The 24962-nt window shown below is 38.4% G+C and overlaps 1 protein-coding gene across 2 annotated transcripts in view; it reads left to right on the top strand.

Moving 5' to 3' along the window:
• PTPN4 (protein tyrosine phosphatase non-receptor type 4) overlaps positions 1 to 24962 on the top strand; it is a 183426-nt gene that overhangs the window by 117687 nt on the left and 40777 nt on the right. For both annotated transcript variants that reach the window (XM_081242821.1, XM_081242820.1), the window contains 4 exons: positions 991 to 1163; positions 10730 to 10798; positions 18054 to 18179; positions 19897 to 20055. In XM_081242821.1, the coding sequence (XP_081098947.1) occupies positions 991 to 1163; positions 10730 to 10798; positions 18054 to 18179; positions 19897 to 20055 (527 nt within the window). The remainder of the gene's footprint in view (positions 1 to 990; positions 1164 to 10729; positions 10799 to 18053; positions 18180 to 19896; positions 20056 to 24962) is intronic.

The following is a 24962-nucleotide window of genomic DNA, read 5'->3' as shown; positions in this document are numbered from 1 at the left end:
GAGGTGCTGCTAACGGTCCATTTCTGGACCTGGTTGCAGTCGCTGTGTGAAAATCAGAGCATATGACATGTATGCCTTGCTATAGATAGTTCAGCGAAACTATTTATTTAACTAGCAATTTGTGCCAAATTTTTAAAGAAAAATTAAAGAAATGCTTCTGTTGCTACCTATTTTAGCTTTTTAATTAATTAATTAATTAATTAATTAATTTTTGGCTGTGTTGGGTCTTTGTTGCTGCACGTGGCCTTTCTCTAGTTGCGGTGAGCGGGGGCTTCTCTTCGCTGTGGTACGTGGGCTTCTCATTGCGGTGGCCTCTCTTGTGGCAGAGCACGGGCTCTAGGCACGTGGGCTTCAGTATATGTGGCACGCGGGCCCAGTAGTTGTGGCTCTCAGGCTCTAGAGCGCAGGTTCAGTAGTTGTGGCGCACGGGTTTAGTTGCTCCACGGCATGTGGGATCTTCCTGGACCAGGGCTCAAACCCATGTCCCCTTCATTGGCAGGCTGATTCTTAACCACTGTGGTACCAGGGAAGTCCCTGCTGCTACTTATTTTAAAATAAGAATTTCAAAATAGTGTTCAGAAGTGCTGAATGTTTTTATTTACTTACTTACAATCTAGACAGATTTATAAGTTTAGAGATATTGTTGAAAGGTGTGTTGATGTATCTTAAAGTTTAATTTGTGGGCCAGGATTGTATTTTGAAATAATTATAGCTACTAAGTTTTGAAAATAGATATATATCAAGTTTTAAATTTGTTTCTAACTGTGTTCTAAAATAAAAGTTCCTGTGAGTTGTAATATTACCAAATGAGGTCCACATTTTGCAAACCTTTCCATTAATTTTTACTGCTTTTTTGTACGATAAGCAAAAAAGACACAGGAAGGGTTAGTGTTTGTAAGGGTAGAGTATTTACCTGTAAAAAATAAATTAAATGGAGCATTAGATCCTGACATTCTCATGATATTCTCTGCATTTTGTCATTTTTTACAGCATGAATCTAGAGAAACATTACTGGGATTTAACATGGTGAATTACAGAGCATGTAAAAACTTGTGGAAAGCATGTGTAGAACATCACACATTCTTCCGTTTGGACAGACCACTTCCACCTCAAAAGAATTTTTTTGCACATTATTTTACATTAGGTTCAAAATTCCGGTATTGGTAAGTATTGCTTATGCTTTGATACTTCAGTGTTAGATTTTTTTCCTCTCTTTAAAGAAAAGTTTACTGAACCATAGAATCTGTTACTCACGCACGCCTACTAAGTCAAAGTCTCCGCAGAGTGTGGCCCCTTTGTCTAATCAGCAGAAAGTTCTGTAGGTTCTCATCATAAAGCCAGACTTGAGAAACCTGTTCCATTACCTGTATTCCAGGTCATTATTTCCTAAAGTAAATCAACTGTATTTAATTAGTTACAATCTACTCCTGCTATAATTTCCATTGTCTTTGTTAAATACTTGTAAGATGACTTTCTCGTGAAGAAAATATTTAGATGTGGCCCAGAAAAGATTTGTATTATAAACCTCAAGCATTTATAAATGCCCCATTTGTAATCAGAAAAAAAACAACAACAACAGCATAAAGCATAGTACAGGATATACCACTAAAAACACATCCTCCTTACAAATAAGTGGTGAAAGTAGCCCCAAAATTCAGTATCAGCACTTAACTAGAATAAAGGAAATTGTAACCATAAAAAAGGCACAGCAGATTCTTAAGTGGCTTGATGTCATGATTGGCTCCCCTGTCACCATCCTAAAAGCAGTGCTGGGAAAGTAAGGTGTTGGTACTTGTAAATTTAAAGGTAATTAGGTTTAGGGAATGAGTATGACATCGGTAGTGAGAGTCAAGGAAAAATCAAAAAGTCTTATCTATTGGTACTAAATCTTAGCAGGTACGGAAGAAATCTCCAGTGAGAGAACAGTGCAGACCATACTGGTATTCCTTCAATAAACTTAATTCCTTGCCTAAACGACCACCGGGGTTGTTATACAAGAACTATTCTTAACTTTAGCAGAACTGTTTCTTCCCTCTGACCTTGAAAATATGACATACACGTCAGTATACACACACCACTTCACTTAGGCAACAAATAAATTAATAGAATGTAGTAACCAGCCTTTAACCATAATTTAAACCAGTCTCAGATGAAAAAAAAAACTCAAGTAATTTCCCCAAACTATACCACAGAAAACAAAATCTAGTCACGATGACTACAGATACCAAAGACATTTAAAGAAACCTGTTTGGGAGAAAATCATCCCTGAAACAGGATGAAATTTCTACCTAGATATTAGCAAAAAGAAACTAGCTCAAGGGACTTGCCCAGCGGTCCAGTGGTTAAGGCTCTGCACTTCCACTGCAGGGGGCATGGGTTCGATCCCTGGTCAGGGAGCTAGGGTCCTTCATGCCGCATGTTGCAGCCAAAAAAACCCAGAACAAAACAAAAAAGAAGGGAAATTTCTCGTCATGGAAGTTGAAGCACTAAACAGTAAATTAAATAATTCTTTTTTTTAAAAAAAGCTCAAGAACTATCTAATTAAAAAAGAAAATACTAGTTGAGGGCAGCAACACTTGCCATTCAGGCTCTTATTGCCCTTGGGGGAATATGGACCTAGTACTGGCAGATTTTACATTTTTAAACAGTTTTATTAAGGTATAATTCACAGAATAAGTTACCATATTTAAAGTTTAAAATTTCATGTTTGGGGATGTATATACATCCATGAACCCATCACCACAATTAAGATAGCAAGCATATCCACCCCGGAATTTTCCTCATACCCCTCTGAAACCCCTTTTCTCTCACCTCTCTTTGTCCCCATGTATCGGCTGGTCTGCTTTCTGTGTCTATAAATTGGTTTGCATTTTCTAGGATTTTATATAAATTGAAACATATTTTGCATATTCTTTACATATATATTACATACTCTTTTACTTGGCATAATTATTCTGAAATTCATCTCTGTTGTTGCCTGGCTTGAGGGTTCATTTCTTTTTATTGTAGGGTAGTATTCCATTGTGTAGATATAACACATTTTGTTTATCCATTCACTGAATTATAGATATCAAGTGGGTTGTTTCTCTGTTTGGCTTGCTTCCGGACTTGGGCTATTACAAATAAAGCTGCTGAACATGGATGTGGAAGGGTTTGTATGGACATTCGCTTTAAGTTCCCTTGGTTAAATACCTAGGAGTGGAATCGCCAGATCTTATGGTAGATGTATGTTTAACTTCGCAAGAATCTGCGGGTCGTTTTTCCAAAGCACGTGTATCTGTTTACATGTCCACCGTCAGTGTATGAGAGTTCTAATTCCACCAGATTCCTACCACTGCCTCCTGGTATCTTTTCATTTGACTAGTTTTCTGAAGAGCACGTAATTTTGATAAGTTCAATTTACCAGTTTTTTCTTTCATGGATCGTTCTTTTGGTGTCATATCTAAGGAATCTTTGCCTAACTCAAGGTCACAAAGATTTATTCCTGTTTTCTTCTAAGGGTTTTACAGTTTTAACCCTTACATTTAGGTCTATGATCGATTTGAAAGTAATTTTTGCATATGGTGTGAAGTATGGATTGAAGTTTGTCTTTTTACATATGGATATCCGGTTGTTCTGGCATTTTTTGTAGAAAAGATTACTCTTTCTCCACCGCATTGCCTTTGCACCTTTGCTAGAAATCAGTGGTCCACATTTGGGTGGACTTATTTCTGGACTTTTTAATAAGTCCAGTAGTATTAGTCTTCCAACTTTGTTCTTTTTAGTTGTTTTGCATGTTCTAGGCTCATGGCAGTTTCATCTGAGTTTTAGAATTAGCCGATCAGTTTCTACAAGAAAGACTTCTGGGATTCTAACTGGAATTGTGCTGAAACTATAGATCAATTTCAGGAGAATTGACATCTTAAAAATATTGAGGGCTTCCCTGGTGGCGCAGTGGTTGAGAGTCCGCCTGCCGATGCAGGGGACACGGGTTCGTGCCCCGGTCTGGGAAGATCCCACATGCCGCGGAGCGGCTAGGCCCGTGAGCCATGGCTGCTGAGCCTGCGCGTCCGGAGCCTGTGCTCTGCAAGGGGAGAGGCCACAACAGTGAGAGGCCCGCCTACCGCAAAAAAAAAAAAAAAAAAAAAAAAAAAAAAAATATTGAGTTTTCTCTACTAGAACTAAGCAGTGAATTTGGTAAGGTTGCAGGATACAAAATTAATGCACAGAAATCTCTTGCATTCCTATACACTAACAATGAAAGATCAGAAACAGAAATTAAGGAAACAACCCTATTTACCTTCGCAACAAAAAGAGTAAAACGCCTAGGAATAAACCTACCTAGGGAGACAAAAGACCTGTATGCAGAAAACTATAAAACACTGATGAAAGAAATCAAAGATGACATAAACAGATGGAGAAATGTACCATGTTCTTGGATTGGAATAATCAACATTGTGAAAATGACTGTACTACCCAAAGCAATCTACAGATTCAGTGCAGTCCCTATCAAATTACCAATGGCATTCTTCACAGAATTAGAACCAAAAATGTTATGCTTTGTATGGAAACACAAAAGACCCCGAATAGCCGGAGCAATCTTGAGAAAGAAAAACGGAGCTAAAACATAGGAAAAACACTCTTTGACATAAACCACAGCAAGATCTTCTCTGACCCACCTCCTAGAGTAATGAAAATAAAAACAAAAATAAACAAATGGGACCCAATTAAACTTAAAAGCTTTTACACAGCAAAGGAAACCATAAACAAGACAAAAAGACAACCCTCAGAATGAGAGGAAATATTTGCAAATGAAGCAACAGACAAAGGATTAATCTCCAAAATATACAAACAGCTCATGGAGTGCAATATCAAAAAAACAACTGAATCAAAAAATGGGCGGAAGACATAAACAGGTCTTTCACCAAGGAAGACATACCAGATGTCCAGGAGGCACATGAAAAGATGCTCAACGTCACTAATTATTAGAGAAATGCAAATCAAAACTACAACGAGGTATCACCTCACACTGGGCAGAATGGCCATCATCAAAAAATCTACAAACAATAAATGCTGGAGAAGGTGTGGAGAAAAGGGAACCCTCTTGAAGTGTTGATGGGAATGTAAATTGATATAGCCACTGTGGAGAACAGTATGGAGGTTCCTTAAAAAACTAAAAATTGGGACTCCCCTGGTAGCACAGTGGTTAAGAATCGCCTGCCAATGCAGGGGACACAGGTTCAATCCCTGGTCCGGGAAGATCCCACATGCCACAGAGCAACTAAGCCAGTGTACCACAACTACTACTGAACCTGTGCTCTAGAGCCTGCGAGCCACAGCTACTGAAGCCCTTGTGCCTAGAGCCCGTGCTCTGCAACAAGAGAAGCCAGCACAATGAGAAACCCGCGCACTGCAGTGAAGAGTAGCCCCTGCTCACTGCCACTAGAGAAAGCCCATGTGCAGCAATGAAGACCCAGTGCAGCCAAAAATAAATGAAATAAAAATAAATAATCATATCTTCAAAAGATGTATGGATGTACTTAAAAAAAACCCAAAAACTAAAAATAGAACTACCATATGACCCAGCAATCCCACTCCTGGGCATATAGCCTGAGAAAACCATAATTCAAAAAGACACATGTACCCTAGTGTTCATTGCAGCACTATTTACAATAGCCAGGACATGGAAACAACCTAAATGTCCAATGACAGATGAATGGATAAGGAAGATGTGGTACATATATGCAATGGAATATTAGCCATAAAAAGGAATGAAATTGGGTCATTTGTAGAGATGTGGATGGACCTAGAGTCTGTCATACAGAGTAAAGTAAGCCAGAGAGAGAAAAACAAATATTATATATTAACGCATACATGTGGAATATAGAAAAATGGTAACAGATGAACCTGTTTTCAGGGCAGGAATAGAGATGTAGAAATAGAGAACCGACATGTGGACACAGGGGGGAAGGGGAGGGTGGGACGAATTGGGAGATTAGGATAGACATATATACACTGCCATGCGTGAAATAGATAGCTAGTGGGAACCTGCTGTATAGCACAGGGAGCTCAGCTCCGTGCTCTGTGACGACCTACGTGGGCAGGATGTGGGGTGGGGTGGGAGGGAGGTCAAAGAGGGAGGGGATATGTGTATACACATAGCTGATTCACTTCATTGTACAGCAGAAACTAACACAACATTGTAAAGCAATTATACTCCAGTAAAAAAAATATTGAGTTTTCTGACTCATGAAACATGGTATATCTTTTTATTTACTTAAATGCTATTTCTCTCAGCAATGTTTGTTGTTTTCAGCATACACCTTTCACATCTTTTCCAAATGTATCTTTAATTATTTCATGTTTTTGATGCTATTATAACTTGTCTTATTATATTTTAATTTCAGATTGTTCATCACAGTTAATTAGATATACAATTGATTTTTTTTTTTTTCTTTTTGCGGCACGTGGGCCTCTCACTGCCGTGGCCTCTCCCGTTGCGGAGCACAGGCTCCGGACGCGCAGGCTCAGCGGCCATGGCTCACGGGCCCAGCCGCTCCACGGCATGTGGGATCTTTCCGGACCTGGGCACGAACCCGTGTCCCCTGCATCGGCAGGCGGACTCTCAACCACTGCGCCACCAGGGAAGCCCGCAATTGATTTTTTTATGTTGATCTTGTTCTGTTAAACTTTGCTTTTACCTCATTTATTTTAGGAGCTTTTTTTATAGTTGCCGAAAGATTTTCTTCCTAGAGGCCAAAAACAGTTTTAATTTTTCCTTTCTATTCTGATCCTTTTTATTCCTTTTTCTTTACTTGTTGCCCCAGCTAGAATCGCCAGTATAGTGTTGAGTAGAAACGGTGAGAGCAGATATCCTTGTCTTGTTCCTTATCTTAGGGGAAGGCACTCAGTATTTCACTATTAAGTGTGATGTTGGTTGTGAGCTTTCACACATGCCCTATATCATGCCTGTTAAGGCAGTTCCTCTATTTCGCATTTGTGGGAAGTTTTTAAGGATTGGTTATTGTTTTTTGTCAAATGCTTTTTCTGCAGCTATCACAGTGATCATATGAGTTTTCTTTTTAGTTGTTTATTTGATGAATTATATTGATTGACTTTCAAATGGTAAAGCATCCGTACATTCCTGAGAGAAACCCCACTTGGTTATGATCTGTTATCCTTTTTATATATTATTTAATTTGCTTACATTTTGTTTAGAATTTTTGCATTTATGTTTGTGAAGGATATTTCTCTTTAGTTTTCTTCTGTAATGTCATTACCAGGTTTGGTGTCAGGATCACTTTGGCCTCATTGAATGAGTTGGGAAGTACTTCCTCATTTTCAGTTTTCTAGAAGAGTTTCTGTAGTAATATTATTTCCTTTTAAAATGTTTGATAGAATTTTCCAGTTCTGTTCTTTCTAAGGCAGAAGTGTTATTTATAGGAGGCTTTTGAACAGCACATTCAGATTCTTTAATACCAATGAAGCAGTTCAGGTTTTCTCTTTCTTCCTGGGTGGACTTTGATCATGTTTTTCAAGGAATTTATCTATTTTGTCAAAGTTCTTGAATATTTTGGCAAAAAGGTTGTAATATTACCCTATTATATTTTCAATACCTCTAGAATCTAGTAAGGTCATTTCTCTCATTCTTGATACTGGTAATTTGTGTCTTCTCTCTTTTTCCCTTATCAGTCTTGTTAGAGGTTTATCACTTGGGATTAAATATTTTTAAACACTGTGAATGCTAAATAAAACCTTTGTTCAGGTTTGTATGTAGCTTATGGGCCACCCTTTGTCTGTCAAGTCTTAAAGGAAACAAGTGACCGAAAAGTACTAAACCAGATTCCCGTTCAAGTCTACAGTCAATAGCTAGGCAGTATCAAATATACAAAACCTCAGGGAATATAACATCTCTGAGCCTATTTTGAAAAGAAAATTTAATGGTAAAGTTAAGCCATCTAAGAGAGAATTCAAAATGACTCAAGAAGAATCTTGGTGAAAGAAGTCAGAATAAAGATTAAATTCTTTAAATATGGAATGAATCCTTGGCAACTATGAGAATTAAAACTACAGAATAGTATTAAAATGTCATAAACTTGGGCAAAGTAAAAGTAATAATATAACTAAGAAAGCAAGAGGAAGCAGGGACTATGTGAATCCATATTACCAAAAATTAAATATTAATACACTAAGTTTTTAAGGTTTTCCCTGACCTTTTTATTCTCCTCCTCCTTCTTCTTTTGTAAATGAATGGTAGCCTTTTTCTTTCCTTTAATTCAAGAAAAATCCATTTAATATTTTCATTGTGGCATATATAGCATAATCACATTATAATAGAATTATATCCATATTTGTAGCCTTTTCTATGTATGTATAGAGTTTCAGAATGATTTTTGCCTGCTCATAATGAAGATTATTTCTTAGGGGTATGGCTGTAGCTAAATCTGTTTACTTTTTTTGTTATGCTTTTCGATATTGCTTGAATTACTTACAAGAAGCCTGCATGCTTTCACCAGTTGGTGTATTCTCATTGTTCTTAAGATAAGTATCTTGCTGTCAGAATTTAGTGTTCTTAGATTATATTACAGTTTTATATTTTGTTCTAATTATACTAAAACCTATAGAATAATATGGATAATACGACATATAAACACTTCATTTACCCCTCATTTGAATTTAATCTTTATATTTTTATTATGAAATTCAACTTGTTAATTCAGCCTTTTGAGTAATAATGTCCCATTTGAGTCCTCTTTCCTGGAAAATTACTCTATCAATCTGGGAAACAGGAAGCTCTTTTGATTTTTCAAATAAAAGCAATTTAATTGAGGCAGCTGGTTTCTAACACAGGTGTTAGAAAGGCTGGGAAAACAAAAGGGAGGGGGTTTGGAGAAGCAGCAGGAAGAATGGGTAATGCCTGAGGGTCAGAAGCTTGTGTCACTCTGGGCTGGAGCCCACAAGCTGAGACCTGCTGCTGCGCTGGTGAGCTGCTGCCATGGATTCTGGATCTCCAGGGCGGTGCTGCTTTGATCAGAGATGGCATCATCTGTGGGGTTCTGTTTCTTTCTGTGCCCTGTCCCTGCTGCTGTTACAGCGGCTGCCAGCATCTGACGGTCACCTGATTCTGACTTGCTCCGCTTTCTGATCTCCCACCAGAAAAAAGGCAGAACTGACAGAAAGCCAGCTTGCAGGGGAGCCTCCCAGATGCGGGCTGTAGCAGACAGAGCAGGACAGGACTGAGGCCTGGGCAGCTCGGCTAACATGAAATTAAATTAGTGTGTATAAGTAAGCCATAGATGTCTGTAGTTGTGAAAGCTAGGCTTTCTGTTTATAGCCCTTAAGAACTTCAAAAACGTATCCAAAATACTTTTTAATCACCAAAATGATTAATAATCTTGTGAACGATGTAGGAATGGCAGCATGACAAATGTTTATCTGGATACAGTCCTATCCCTAATGGATACACATTAGATAAACGCTTTTCCTCCTCATTATAAGCAATGGTTGGGAATACTAGCACTCTTGTCATCTCTCAGGAAGACTGAGAGATGGAATTTGGAATATCAGGGGATTTAATACTTCCTTTACCAGCCTTCTCACACACACTGCCCCTTGTTATCTCTGTTCCAAAATGTCCAGGGGATTACAGTCCTTGTTCTAATGTGGAAGTACAAAGCAGTGGTGAACCTAAATCTGTTACCTTGTTCACAATTGCAAGTATAGCTCATCCTTCTTAGAGGAAATATATTAAGAAACATCAACTTACCTAAATTTTAAAATCGTGACAATGTTTCTGACTTTTCCATTAAAACTTGAACAGATGTGCCATTCTCTTCACATTTATCTATACTTGTCCATAGAATATGATCTTAAAGTTGCTTGCTTATTAGCTTTGAAAACCTATATTTGGCTGCTTTTATATATATTAAATTTCTATCTATGTAAATGGTTATCTTTGATATTCTAAACATTTATGTTCATTCACTCAAATAATGTGATGTGTCAAGTAACAGATTCTCTGAAAACCAAGTTTTCATTTACACATTTGCTCGCAACACATTGGAGTACCCCAGAGGAAGCTCAGTTCCCAGGCATAAACGGTGTGCTTGGGAGACACATCAGCTTCAGGATAAACCCCTGTAATGCCCGACTCCCAACCCTGTTCTGACCTTCATTCCTTCTAATATAAAAATGTCTGGAGTTGCCTGTGTCTGGACGCGGGGGGATTTGAGGCTGTGTCTGTGATCATCGTCGGGAGGTGAGGAGGAGAAGCTTGCCCAAGGAGAGAGCAGTTCTTGGAGGTCTCCCCGCCACGTGCCAGGCCCCTGTTGAAGGAGTAGTAAAGACACTAGGCAAAGCGCAGACGTGGCAGGAGGGCAGGGCTCAGATGGGCTGGGACAGCGCCACCTGTTTCTGAGTCTAGAGGGAGTACCTTTCCAGGGCATAGCAGAGGAGGAATTCCCCTCAGACAGAATGACTTCTTTCGTACTCACTCCCACACAAAGGAGCATCTGAAAACCAAGTGTCTTTGGAACACATCCTTGTTCACTAATGGAAGAACTGTAATTAAGCTTCATCTCTCCAGGTAGAAGTGGGATACAGTCCATTCTTTCCTTCTCACCCTCTGCTCCCTTCTCTCTGCTGGAGAGATCTTGTCTCATGTCACTGTAGTGTAGTCCTGCTGTGTGTTGTCATTTTATCTTGTAGTTCTCTTTAAGGTTTTCTTATTGTACATATTTATCTATTTCAGTGGGAGAACTGAAGTCCAGTCAGTTCAATATGGCAAAGAAAAGGCAAATAAAGACAGGGTGTTTGCAAGGTAAGCCACTTCTAATTCAGTGTCTGAATTTTTTTTAAAGCAAGGTTAAAATTGCTAAAAACTCTTTTTCCAAATATGATTACAGAATTATCACATGATTCCTTCTTTAATTAAATGATAAATTATGTTGAGCGAATAATGAAATAGTTTGTCTAGTTTACTCAATCAGTTTTTTTTAGTGGACCAAGGATTGTAACCCTGACTAGGCAGAATCAAGTATTATATTATTAATAAAACATTTTGTTGGAAGGCTTGTTTCCCTTTTGTTAACATTTTTGAGAAACATAGTGGCTCATCTCATGTATTATCCAGCCCATTTCTTCTTTCTTTAAATCATATTGTTAAGAAATAAGTTGCTTTTTATTTGGGTGCTGTTTTTTATCTTCATTTTTTAAGATCTGTTAATAACCAGTTTGCTTTTCAACAAGTGAGATGACATGATCAGATTTATGGTTTAGAAAACAGTTTTATAAGCAAGGATAGAGAATGAATTAGAAGTAAAGGCTGGGTACCCAGAGACCAGTTAGGTTATTGCAGTAATCCAAACGAAAATAACAAAGGCCTGAACTAAAACATTGACAGTGCAGTGGTCAATAGGGAACAAATTTGAGGAACTTATTTTGCGGGTGGAACAAGCACAAGTTGTTGACCAATTGGTGGAGGTGTGTGAGAGACAGGAGTATCTGGAAAGACTTGTCAGCTTGGAGTGACATAAAATGGATGGGGGTTACAGGAGAGAACAGATTTGTAAGAGAAGAGGTTAAATTGGCACAGGTCTCGTTTGAGACGCCTGAGCAACAGTCTAACCAGATTGTCCAGTAGTAGATGGTTAAAAACTCAGCCTAGAGCTCTGACGAGGGAGAGTGACCAGATTGGTGGCAGCTAATCTTTACCCAAGACCTACTGTGCCGAGCACTGTTTCAGGCCTTGGGAACACAGTGAAGAACAAGATACACCTCTTAGCCTCATGGCGCCTGCACTCTGATTGGTGGAGCAGGCGCCTAATGTAGGTGAGGGCCGAGGCAGGGAAGGCCCTGGGCCGGGGCCAGTAGTGGGCAGGGTGCGCACGGCAGTGGTCCAGGAGATGGCTAGACAGGCGGGCAGCGGCCGGAGTCAGTGTGGCCCTGTGCTGGGAACGGTGAGGACTTAAGATTGTAAGTGGAGGCCAGGGGGACTGGGGGCATGGGAGGGATATAAACTGACTTGCATTTTAAAAATGTGGTAGAGTTCTTGTGCTTTAGAGTGATAAACTGAAGCATCTACAAGTATTGTATGGTTTCTGGGATTTGCTTCAGAATAATTGGGGGGCGAGGTGAAACAGGATTCTCATGATGATGCTGTTGAACCTGGGGCCTGAGTACACAGGGTTTATCATACTCTTCTTTCTACTTCTGTTTATATTTGAAATGTTCCAAAATAAAAAGATGGGGGAAGGTGGGAGATTAGCCTGGCTGCTGGGATAGAATCACTCTGTGGGGATGTGAGTGGAAGAGGGTGACCAGTTAATCTCATAATGGCTAATGCTTATTTTGTACTTATCTGTGCCAGGCAGTTTTTGTATATTAACTCACACCCCCCAAACTCAATGAGGTAATAAATCCATTACAGATGAGAAAACTGAGCGAGTTTGAATAATTTACCTGAGATTATACGGAGTGTGAGGGATGCAGCAAGATTCTAACCAGGCATCCCAGGTTCTTACCCACACTTTTAACCTCTGTGCGGTAGTGTTTGCTGTTCTGCGTGAGATGCTTGACTCCTTCCCTGTCTCAGATGTGAAAGATGACCCCGTTTATTGTCTGTCTCCTGCACTAGGTAGGATGTCAGCTCTAGGAGGACGGGAGATTGTCTGTCTTAATTCGCCACAGTAGCCACAGTTCTCTAATGAGTGGGGTATGGTAGATGTTTTTTAAATGAAGCCGCGTATTTTCAGTGAAAATAGCTTAGAGAGGGTGAGTCCTTAAAGAGGTCATGAGCTTAGAGTCTGCTGGCAGTGGAGGCCTGAGAGTTTTAATAAATGAGAAGTGGAGAATTTTGCTTTTGACTTTAATTTTGCTCTTAGTCTTTGTCCGAAAGACCTCCTGCTTTGTGTTTCTAGGGTAAAAAGCTGCTGTTTTTTTCTTTCCTCTAAAAGCAGAAACTGCTTTGTTGCTTTCTCTACTCCACAAGTGATGGCTCATTTTGTTTTTTAAAGCTCCAACAACGCCAAATAACATAAAGAAAAATCGTGACCCCCAACACAACCATTTAAAATTGTTTTGTATTTACTATTCAAGATTTTGCCATGTATACTCACAGAGATACTGATATGTATGTCTATTTTTTATTTGTTTTAAAACTTGTTTCCTACTTTTTCTTGCTTGTTTTTATCAATTAGCATATCATAGGAATTTCCTTCAGTGTTGAAAAATCTGCAGTCGTTCACGTCAGTAAATCTTAAACACTTAAGTCCTTTTATCCTGAGCTGTAGATTTAATTGCAAGATCCTTCCCTTCCTCCTGCCACTGGTCTGCGTGCACAGTCAGAGTCACTTCTGAGGCTGAGGCTGTGCCAGCGCTGTGCCTGGAATGCTTGTAAAAATAAACAACAAATAATATTACAAGTGCCTTGGAGTAAGGACATTTGAAACAAAAAAATCATTAGAACATGATTTTTTATGTGTTTGAATAATAAAATTTACTTGGGTTTGTTTTTTTTCCCCCCTTCATTCCTGGCTTACCTTCATCCTGATTTGTCTGTGAATGATCTGTCCAGTCGGAAAATTGTCAATGAAAAATGCCTTGATGTAGGAAAGATTTCGCTGGTCAGGGCATGTAGCATTTTGCTGTGATAAGTTTAACTCGAATTTGAAAGATGTAATTCATTTCAGCATTTGTTCAAGAAAGTTGTGAAATTGATGTATTTTGGCTTTGTTTTTAGATTTATTGAGGGAAATATTGTCAATTTCTCTATTAACTATAAATCTTGGTGTCATATTAGTGGCTTGGTTGTTTCAGAAGGGAGAAAGAAAGAAAGTAAAAACACAGAGATGTCTGTCCCAATAGATACAGCTACTGAAATTACTCAAATTCCTCCTTTCCACAGTCTTAGATACTCTTGTTTCCAGTTGGAAAGTACTAAGGGCCTGTACAAATGTAAAATGTACAGTAAAATGTTAATTTGAAACCATTTTCCTTAAAATTGCTCTCGAGAAAGGAATAGTTTACTTCCTATCAACTTTGTTTTAACTTAAAATGTACGTATTTATTCTAGTTCTTAGTACTATAACTTTTTTGCAACACTCCTTTCAGACTTGTTAAAATCAAAGTAAATATTTTTCTGATTCTTCTGTTAAAACAGCACCATAACAAAATACTTGCACTTTTTTATTCTTTTCCTAACAAGAAGCTTAACTTTTTGTCTTGCTTGATATTTGTAAAAATACTGAACATGATTTCATAACTAGTCCTACTGTAATATGATATCCTAATATGAATACCAAATCATAGGTGTGTTTATATATTAATGTTAATACCACATGCAGATGACTTCCTTTATATGTGTTAATGCTTTAATATTTTGAGCATATCAGATTTTGAGAGATATACAGATAGTTACACCTGCATCTTACTAGTTCATGTTTTTTCCAGAGCAGTTCCCAATGCATTTTATTTTATTTTATTATTTATTTATGTTTTAAATTTAATATTAAAAAATTTTTTAATTTTTATCTTATATTGGAGTATAGTTGATTAACACTGTTAGGTTAGTTTCAGGTGTACAGCAAAGTGATTCAGTTACACATATACAAGTATCTATTCATTTTCTAATCCTTTTTCCATTTCTGTTATTACAGAATATTGAACAGAACTCCCTGTGCTATGCAGTAGGCCCTTGTTGGTTACCTATCTATCTATCTATCTATTTATATATTTGGCTGCGCCTGGTCTTAGTTGTGGCATGTGAACTCTTAGTTGCGGTATATGGGATCTAGTTCCCTGACCAGGGATCGAACCCAGGCCCCCTGCACTGGGAGCGTGGAGTCTTAGCCACTGGACCACCAGGGAAGTCCCTGGTTATCTATTTAAAATATAGCAGGGTGTACATGGGAATCCCAAACCCCAGTCTATCCCTCCTCCCCCACTTTTCTCTGCCTGGTAACCATAAGCTCATTTTCTAGGTCTGTGAGTTTGTTTCTGTTTTGTAAATAAGTTTATTTATATCATTTTTTTTAAGATTCCACATATATGTGGTATCATATGATATTCGTCTTTCTCTATCTGACTTACTTCACTTAGTATGATAGTCACCAGTCAGATAGTTCTTCATTTTATATATGCATTATTAAAATGTGAAATTGTTTAACAGGTTATCTTATAAAACAAATATGCATTATTCAGTGAGTAGTAGAGATAAAATTCCAATATGATGGGCCCCAAATAACTTCCTTTTTCTTTTGTTGTGCTGGAATTGTATGAGTCCACTTTGAAATAATAAGTCATCATCTAGGACAAGGTCCTAATAGTACTGTTTTAATGATCCTACTAGCTCTGAAAGACTAAGCTTTTCTGGGATTGTGATGATCTGATGCATATCTATCAAAATACCCTAATGGTTTTAGCAATTATTAAATTACTCTGTTAGAGTATTAGAGAATTCTAGAATTCTTGTCCACGCCTTGGAATTTTAGTTGGCAGTATAAATAGTTAGAAAAGATTTCTCCTTAAACTTTTTATGTAAGGTTGTTTTTTTCAACAATAATAAATGTTAACTTATTTTTCTGATACATCAACTCTTTGAATTGCTTTCAAACTTTTTCAGTCATCATATGATATCTAAGAAGAAAGCAAAAGAATGTTCCCATGCAACAGAAAAATAAGGTGCCATGGTCAGAAAATAAATTTACCACATTGCAAACACTGATGAAGTGTGGTATTTTTTTCTCTGAAGTTTCCACACTCAACAGGAAACATAGACAGCAAGCTTGAGTGGGTGGGTCTCTGAGGTTAAAACTGTTAATAAAATACCTTGAAATTTAGTTTTAAATGCAAAGCATTTCCAACCACGTTTAGTTTATTAACAACAGTAAAGTGTTCTGATGCTTTGTATTAGGTGAGTATAACTGGATTTTTTTCCTCCTTCAAATGACTCTTTCTGTCTTTTAGAAAATGAAAATAGTTGATCTCCTGACTGTGGTTAGTGAACTCACTTAAACAGTTTACATTTAATAATCCAATATGTGAGTAATCTGTTTATTAGCATTAATAGAAGAGCCATAAATGCTGTTTCTTTTAATAATCTTTACTTTATTTAAAAAATCTAATGCATGAGATAATATATTTTTATTTTATTTTTATTTTATTGTGACTGATGAGGTGGTTAGACTAAATGGTATCCTGACTTGTCTTCAAATCAGAAAATCCTGTAATTTAAACTCATGGTAATGCGAAATGTTTATGCTTTAATGACTTCAGATTCACTTATGAAAAATGAAATCTGAGTCAAAGACTTTTTAAAAAAAGTTGATAATGTTACATCTCTTTTAGAAAATGTTCAATGTTCTTAAATTAAGGAGATGTGAGTCAACTATATTTCAATTTAAAAACAAGAGGAAAAAAAGCAACATCATTAGGCCAAACTAAAAGGATTTTAGCTATGAATACATGAAATGGTAGGGCATTTGTGTGGTTTAGATTCAGAGGTAATTTAAGTTACTTGTGGTTTAGTAAAATTAATTAACTAAAAGATTCCACTGAAAATGTAGATACTCATAGATCATTTCAGAAGGTAGGGAAGGACCGTAGGAGCGTACATTTTACTAGTAAATTTTGATATTTAGATGTAGAAACTTAAGTGATTTGTCTGTGGGAAGGTCAAAGCTAGGATTGATGGTCCCCACTCATTGTTTTTTTTTTTTAATAAATTTATTTATTTTTGGCTGCATTGGGTCTCCGTTGCTGTGCACAGGCTCTCTCTAGTTGCGGTGTGCAGGCTTCTCATTGCAGTGGCTTCTCTTGTGGAGCACGGGCTCTAGGCGCACAGGCTTCAGTAGTTGTGGCACACAGGCTCAGTAGTTGTGGCTCGTGGACTCTAGAGCACAGGTTCAGTAGTTGTGGCACGTGGGCTCAGTAGTTGTGGCGTGCGGGCTTAGTTGCTCCGTGGCATGTGGGATCTTCCCAGACCAGGGCTCAAACCCGTGTCCCCTGCATTGGCAGGCAGATTCTTAACCACTGCACCACCAGGGAAGCCCTCCACTCATTGTTTTAATGCTTCCTACTATGTATGTAAATTTTCTTGAGTACTCGTGGTCAGTGTTACCATGCTTTGTAGTCTAGTCTATTTGTATGTGGTTCAGTGAGTTATTACTGAAATATAAATCTGTCTAAGTTTAGAAGCTGATATATTATGTGTTTTTATGTAATTTGCTTAATTCATTATATTAACCTTCATATGAACTCTGCATGTCAGAAAGCTAGGCATTTAAATAGATATCATGTATTTTCCATGAACTTTGGCCACGTTTTGAATTTGCATAAAAAACGACTTCAGTTGCTAATTCACCTAAAATTCTAAGGGTTTTTGACATCAGTAAAGATCAATATTTTTTCTGAAAAGATCATTTACTCTCTTTATCACTATAATAACTGACAATATACAGGTTAGAAAACATGCTACGCCCCACCATGAGATAAAATAATAATTAACCTTCCAAAAGTTTCCTAAAGAAGAAAAGAAAAGAAAAAAACCCACTGGCCTACTGTATATAAAAGGGGAAAATGTATAAATAAAATATACACAATTATCATTTTTACCTTGTCCTCACTGAGGCAGAGGGCCAGGGTTTAGGTTTAAGGACACTCAGGAGACGATGTGTTAGGAATTGTTTAAAACACCGCAAGGTAAGCTCAAGTCCCAGAGACCCTGGGACAGAGACGGACAATGTCTAAAATATAATGTTGGTAGTATCTGGGAAAACTTGATAGCCAACGATTCCATTGTTTTTTTTCTTTCATCTTTCTTTCTTTGTTTCTTTCGTTTTTCTCCTCTTCCCTCTTCTCTTTCCTACTTTTTCTTGCCTTCTTTCTTCATATAAAGCAGATTTCCTTTCTTAGGAAATCGTTTGGTAAGTAGCCTCCAAATGCTTTAATTTCTTGTAAATAAACGTGTTGTGTTTATGCATCTAGAATATGATGTATTAAGACAAATTGTAAGGTTCGGCACACAGTTTGGGGTAAAAAATAGAAATTTTTGCATATTATTTAAATTATTACTCCAGATCCCCAAGTAAGCCCTTGGCACGGAAATTAATGGATTGGGAAGTAGTAAGCAGAAATTCACTATCTGATGACAGGTTGGAAACACAAAGCCTTCCATCGCGATCCCCACCTGGCACTCCTAATCAGTAAGTACATCAGGTGTAGTACGTTTTGCTAATTTCTAAATGTTTGGCTGTATGTTTCCATTGCCTGAAGATTATAATGTGTAAAATTTAAATTTTTTGGTTAGACATGATTTTCGTTGCTCCAAGGCATTATTTCCTCTCAGCCTGGAGCTCAGTGTGTAAGCAGAGCGTGACATAAAGATCCTCACTTAACTACAAAGCTGACTTCCACAGTCAGGGTCACTAGCCAATATATGAAGGCCTATTAGTAGACTTAAAATCTGGGAATATGGTTGTAGCTGACATAACTCTTTTCCATGTGTACCTCCAGCATAATTTCTAGGAGAGTGCATATTATTTGAACATGGTAAGTGTTGTGATTCTCTTGCTGAAGCTCCTACCCTGCTTCTGCTGTGCCAGTGTCTGTGGTCTAGGAAAAGGGATTTCCAGCCTCAGTTCCCACCAGCTCAGCCATAGCTCAGCTGAGAAGCACATGTTACTCAGCACTTACTGTGTATGCACTTCATCCTAGCATTTCTCACAAAAGCTGGATGCTTGGGTGTAGGTAGTAATAATAAGCTAATAAACGTGTACTGGCCAAAGATGTTATCTTAATTTCATAATGTTAACAAATGTGTTGTATGTATTATATGTATGTGATTAAGATAATGATAACAAAATGAATGTCACCATACTGACTGTCCTTGTTAACCCAAAAGGCTGATATAAGAAATATTTGAATTTTGGCATGGAATATAATATTTAAAGAAGTCTTCCTCTGGACATATTTCATACACATTCATGTTCAATAAATGTGCACTAAATTCTAAAAGTTGTTTCACTGATGGGTGTTTGTCAGCTTAAGAGTAAATTCCTACCATATTGGAAGTAAAGTGTGTGCACAAAAAGCTTGGTTCACAGCAGGTTACCTAATAGCTAGGTGTCTTCCTCATTACTAGAAACAAAATAGACTCAAAAGTTTGTCCAGTGTCTTGCTAATTGTAGATTGCTAAGTCATCTTTTTTGTAATAGACTGTATATAAATTCAAAGGCTAATCAGCTTGTTGGAGAAGATCCAGAACCTTCTTTCTCTGGTCCCTTTTCCAGCCAGCCGTTCCTTATTTGTTACCAGTACCCCACTAAACAATTACAGCAAATTATGGAAGACACATGAAATTTAAACCAGATGGTTGAATTAATTAATTGTCACTAACTCTGATCAGACTTTCTGTTAATGAAACAATTTTATGTATGATATGAAGAAAATTGTTTTTTCCCTAAATTCTAAAGTGACTGTGTCACTTATGAAGATGGAAATATGGTATTCAGTATCTCTAGTCTTAGAAATTATAGAAAATCCCATAAATAAAAGTATTTATTAAAGGATTAAAAAAGAATTCAGACCAGAGGATATTTCTGAATTATTGATTCTCTCCTTTTATTTTGTAAATGCTGATTAAGACGCACATTTGTAGTGACTGAAACCTAGAAACATTCAGGTTGGTGGGGATAATAGATGATTGAAATAGATGAAATCCCCGTGGCAGATTGCTAACTCTAGCTCAGATCTTTTGACTTCCTAGTCTGTGTTTTTTCTGTTTGTCAGAGACTCAGCTTAGTAAAATGTGGTCAGTCTTAAAGACACACACCCACTTTCTACTGCAATCATATAAGAAAGAAACTTGAACATACTGAGTTACAGTACATTTTTACTCAGTGTTTGTTCCTCTTCTCGTAGTCGAAATTTTGCATTCACCCAAGAGGGAACCAGGTTACGGCCGTCTTCAGTGGGCCATTTGGTCGGCCACGTGGTTCACAGCTGCCCAGGCGAGGCATTCGTGAGGCATCGGTCTCCATCTTCCACGCAAGCTAACAGCATTGTTTTGGAATCATCTCCGTAAGGCCTTTTTGCATTTAGCTTCCTTTTTATGAGTAATAATGCCCCACATTGTTTCATTTGAAATAATCTGGGAATTTATAGTATTTGATACAAGACTTTATTTATGCGATGTTTTAAAAATGTATATATTTGTAAATGTGCTTCTTTGTTCCTGAGGGTCTTGGTGACCCCCACCCACCCCACAAAATCGCTGTTACTATTTTGTTGACTCTGTATAGTCTTGAACTTTCAGTGCATATTGTTACATATATCTACAGATAAATGTATCACTGTGGTCAGGCAGTAAGGTGATGAAAGGTAGAGTTTTCTTAATATTTTTCAGGAAGGGAACCATAAGGATGAATAGACAGTGTTGGGGAAATTAAGTAGCAAGGGAGAACATCACATTGAAAATAAGTTATCGAACATGTGCATACATCATTTCTAAAATTCACTCCTATCTCATTACAAACTGATGCATAAATTAAACCTCATAATTCAGTATATCAGTTTAATGCACAACATACTTACCTCACATTAATAGGCAGTCTTGATTTATTGGTTCATATAATACAGTTAGTTCATATGCAAGTAAAAATACAGTGCAAGAGTTAGAAAAAAAGTAAAGTACTTTATAAGATACATAGGTAGGTAAGAGGATTCATTAATTGCTGAGGAGGAAAAAGGGGTTTCAGATACAGTGAATGTGATGAGGGTTGAAGAAAGGGTGCGTCTGAGTGATGGAGAGCAGGTGGAGTGGCCAGCACAGCAGCTGTAGGTGCTCCAGGAAAGCGCGCCTGGTCTTTAGGAGCGACTGCTGTCCTCTGTGGGTGCCAGCAGGGAAGGCGGCCAAGCTGTCGGTACCAGTGGGCGTTTAGTCTGGCTAACGTGTATCTGGGTGAAAGATTTGGATTGTGTGTGGACATTTTAAAGGTTGGAGGAATAGAAAACTATACACTGCACAGTGACACCTGTGGAGCATGGGTGGACAGGAGTTAGGATTGGTGGAAATTTAATGTTTTATTACTTTAAAAATTATAACTCTAAACTTTTTGTTTGATTTCTTTTTCTTTTTCTTTTTTTTTTTTTTTGCGATACGCGGGCCTCTCACCGCTGTGGCCTCTCCCATTGCGGAGCACAGGCTCCGGACGCACAGGCCCAGCAGCCATGGCTCACGGGCCTAGCCGCTCCGCGACATGCGGGATCCTCCCGGACCGGGGCACAAACCCGTGTCCCCTGCATCGGCAGGCGGACTCTCAACCACTGCGCCACCAGGGAAGCCCTTTTTGTTTGATTTTTAATAAGCATGCATCTTCTACTTCTAAAACTTAAAAAAGTACAGTAATTAAAGACGTGATTGAAATGTTAACATATTAAATTTTAAAATGACATGCTTTCGGCACATGCAAGCCGACCACTTGGAGGAATCACAAAGTCCGTGTCATCACAGGCAGAACAGTGTCACTCCTGGGGCCTGACCACATGATCTCAGTCTAGTTTTTGTAGGGCCCTTTCCGTAGAGCCCATACACATCTGCCTACGCATACAATTGAGTATTTCCTTTTGTAAATTTTATAGATTCACAAACCCCCCAAATCACTTACCTCTTCAGAATACCTTTGTTCTCTTTTCATGACCTGAAGTGGAGAAGGAGGTTCAGGATAGGTTGGAACCATGCAGAGTTTTTCTTCTCCTGCCCAGACCACCAGGATTTCAGATGCTTGGCGCTTTCTCTTTGGACATCTGTTTTATGAAGCTTAAGTATTTGTATTCAGTTTTGAATCTATAACACTGCGTTGGACATTCAGCCAATCCTCACCTTAAGAATAATGAGAGAGTTCTGAAAAGACAAGCTTAATGGTAAACTAATAACAATAACTTACATTGGTAGCTTAGAGTCAGCTTTTTCATAAATTATCTCACTGTTCTATTCAAGAGAACTCAATAAAATAGGAAAGCTATATAGCCCCCCTTTACAGATGAGAGAGCCACACTAACAGCATTTGTCCCAATTTACAGAACTAAAACTCGGGTTTTCTTACCTGTAGACCTGTGTATTTGGACAAGGCTTTGTTGATTTTTTTTTTTCAACTTAGAGGAAGTATTTTTCAACTTGGAATCCATAGATTTTAGTTTTACATTGGCCAAATGTGAAAAGAATGCAAACAGTATGTTGGATTAAGTATAGAGCATTTCAACGTAGTACAATACATTGAAATTGGTGTTGCGATATCTCACCAGTTTCCTGCTCTTTGAGGGAGTCCAGGGGCGTTCAGGTGAGCCTGACTTTAGGCACTGGGTGAGCTTGCCCACTTCCCAAGGAGAAAACGCTATTAATTCGCAGGTGTGTTTACTGTGGAAGCAAACAGGAGGCTGTTGTACTGCTTAAAGTTACCGTTTATAGGCAGGGGTGATTGAGATTACATCCTACCATTTCCTTCCTTTCTTTAAATGATCCACAGAAAATTAGGCTGTTTTTAGTTTGTGATTTTTCTGAGATAAACATTAGCCCTAAATTAATTTTAAAATACTTAACAGATTAAAAAAAAATCCCACCTTAATGCTAATACGTAACAGGGAAGCTCAGGTATTTCTACAAAATACTTGCAAAGTGTGTGAATGGGCTGGATACGGTTTTATTTTTTATTATGATACAGATTGCTAACAGCTGCAGCAGAGAACTGTTTTGAGTGCAGAGGAAGCTGCCTCACTGCTGACCTTGAAGCACTCATGAGGAAACTTACAGCCACCTGGACTGAAACAAGTCAGGAAAGCTTTTGCCCACCTGGCTTGATTGACAGTTTTAACAACTCTTTTGCTGCTGTGTTACAATATATTGCCTGTTGACAGCAAAGTGCACTTAAATGTAACATTTTCATTATCTGCTCTTCACTTAACATTTTCCAAAATGTCAGAGTTTAAGATAAGCACATTATATGTGGTGAAAAACCCCAGCCTGAAAGTTGGACATTGGAACGGTTTTACTTATTTATTTATTTAAATTTATTTATTTATTTATTGGCTGCGTTGGGTCTTCCTTGCTGTGTGCAGGCATTCTCTAGTTGAGGCAAGAGGGGGCTACTCTTTGTTGCAGTGCACGGGCTTCTCATTGCGGTGGCTTCTCTTGTTGCAGGTCACGGGCTCTAGGCACACGGGTTTCAGTAGTTGTGGCATGTGGGCTCAGTAGTTGTGGCTTGTGGGCTCTAGAGCACAGGCTCAGTACTTGTGGTGTGCAGGCTCAGTAGTTGTGGTGTGCGGGCTCAGCAGTTGTGGCTTGTGGGCTCTAGAGCACAGGCTCAATGGTTGTGGTATGCAGGCTCAGTAGTTGTAGCTCGTGGGTTCAGCTGTGGCTCGCTGGCTCTAGAGCGCAGGCTTAGTAGTTGTGGCTCACAGGCTCAGTAGCTGTGGCTCGCGGGCGCTAGAGCGCAGGCTCAATAGTTGTGGCTCGCAGGCTCTAGAGTGCAGCCTCAGTAGTTGTGGCGCACAGGCTCAGTAGTTGTGATGCACAGGCTTAGTTGCTCCGCAGCATGTGAGATCTTCCCAGATCAGGGCTTGAACCTGTGTCCCCTGCATTGGCAGGCAGATTCTTAACCACTGCACCACCAGGGAAGCCCTGGAACACTTTTAGAATCACATTCCTGTCTCTCCTTGCTTTTTTCTTAACATCCAAAGTTAACACACTTAGTAATTTGCCCACAAAATTTTTTCTGTGGGTAGAATCTAAACAGTATGTGTTTCAAGTCCTTGTTCTCATCCATACCCCACTGTGGATCATTTTAGGCAAATTATTGGTTTTAAATATATTAAAACCATTGCGTTAGGAATATGTTATCAATTAAAGTAAATATGGATGTTCTTAGAGCCCTGACCTCTACTGATCTTGCATTCTGTTCATTTTAAATATAAGTAGTTTCTAGTTGACTTTAAAATATAATAGTATTACCACTTAAAAGTAAAATGGAATGAAAGAAAATAGTCCTCTTCAGCATATGCTCTGATAAGTTCTGTTGAAGCCTCAGTTACTGGCAGATAGGATGGTTGCTTAGCTTTTGTCTCTTTTATAAATTGGCTTCTGAGAAGCATTTCATTTGAAGAGAAGAGTCCACTGCTACAAGTTTAGAAATCCCTGATTTAAAGTAACTTTCCTCCCGCTTTTTGCAGTTGTTTTCTTTGAGCTGCAACTATAACTTAGTGTTAAGAGGGTAAGCTCTGGATTCAGACTGTTTAAAACTTGGTTCCACCACTTCTAATTATGTGACCTTGGATGAGTTATTTTATCTCTAAGCATTAATTTCCTTGCTTGTGAAAACAGTATGATAATATCTACCTCATAGGATGGCTGTGAATATTTAATGAGATGTTTATTAGTAGTTCGGCAGAGAAAAAGTACTTAGTAGACGTTAACTATAACAATTATAATACATCTTTCAGTTAATTTGGGGCCGGGGGAGGATGTATTCCAGCAGCTTTTAAGTATATTATCAACCATTTATCTGTTGTATGTTTGAAGTGTGGATATCTGGTTGGACACAGAGAGGAATTCCCCATATTCTCAACTTCATCCTTCAGTTCCTAATCACCAGAGACTATGCAGATTTCATAATCCTCAAACGTTAAATCCAGTTCCCTGAGCTGTTCTTTCCTAGACTGTCCCGTTCCAGTCTTATCTTTGTCTGACCTACTCAGTTCCTTTTGCTTCGTCCTCAAAGCTTTGCCTTCCCACTGATAACTTCACCTGCAGGCTCAGCATGGCCCAACTCCCATGCCAGCCTTGATCAGGTCCAGTGGTATATCATGGACCATGCAAATACTAGGCTGCTGTAGGACAAGGACGTAAGAGAAGCAGAGGGGGTGGGGTGGAAGGAGCATTGAGCCATGGGCCCTCAGAGGGCGCACTGTGTTAGATGCTGTGCCTGGGGCGGCAG

The sequence above is a fragment of the Mesoplodon bidens genome (assembly GCF_964165515.1).
Source record: "Mesoplodon bidens genome assembly, chromosome: 8".
NCBI classification, from domain to species: domain Eukaryota; kingdom Metazoa; phylum Chordata; class Mammalia; order Artiodactyla; family Ziphiidae; genus Mesoplodon; species Mesoplodon bidens.
This window is presented reverse-complemented; position numbering and strand designations above follow the sequence as displayed.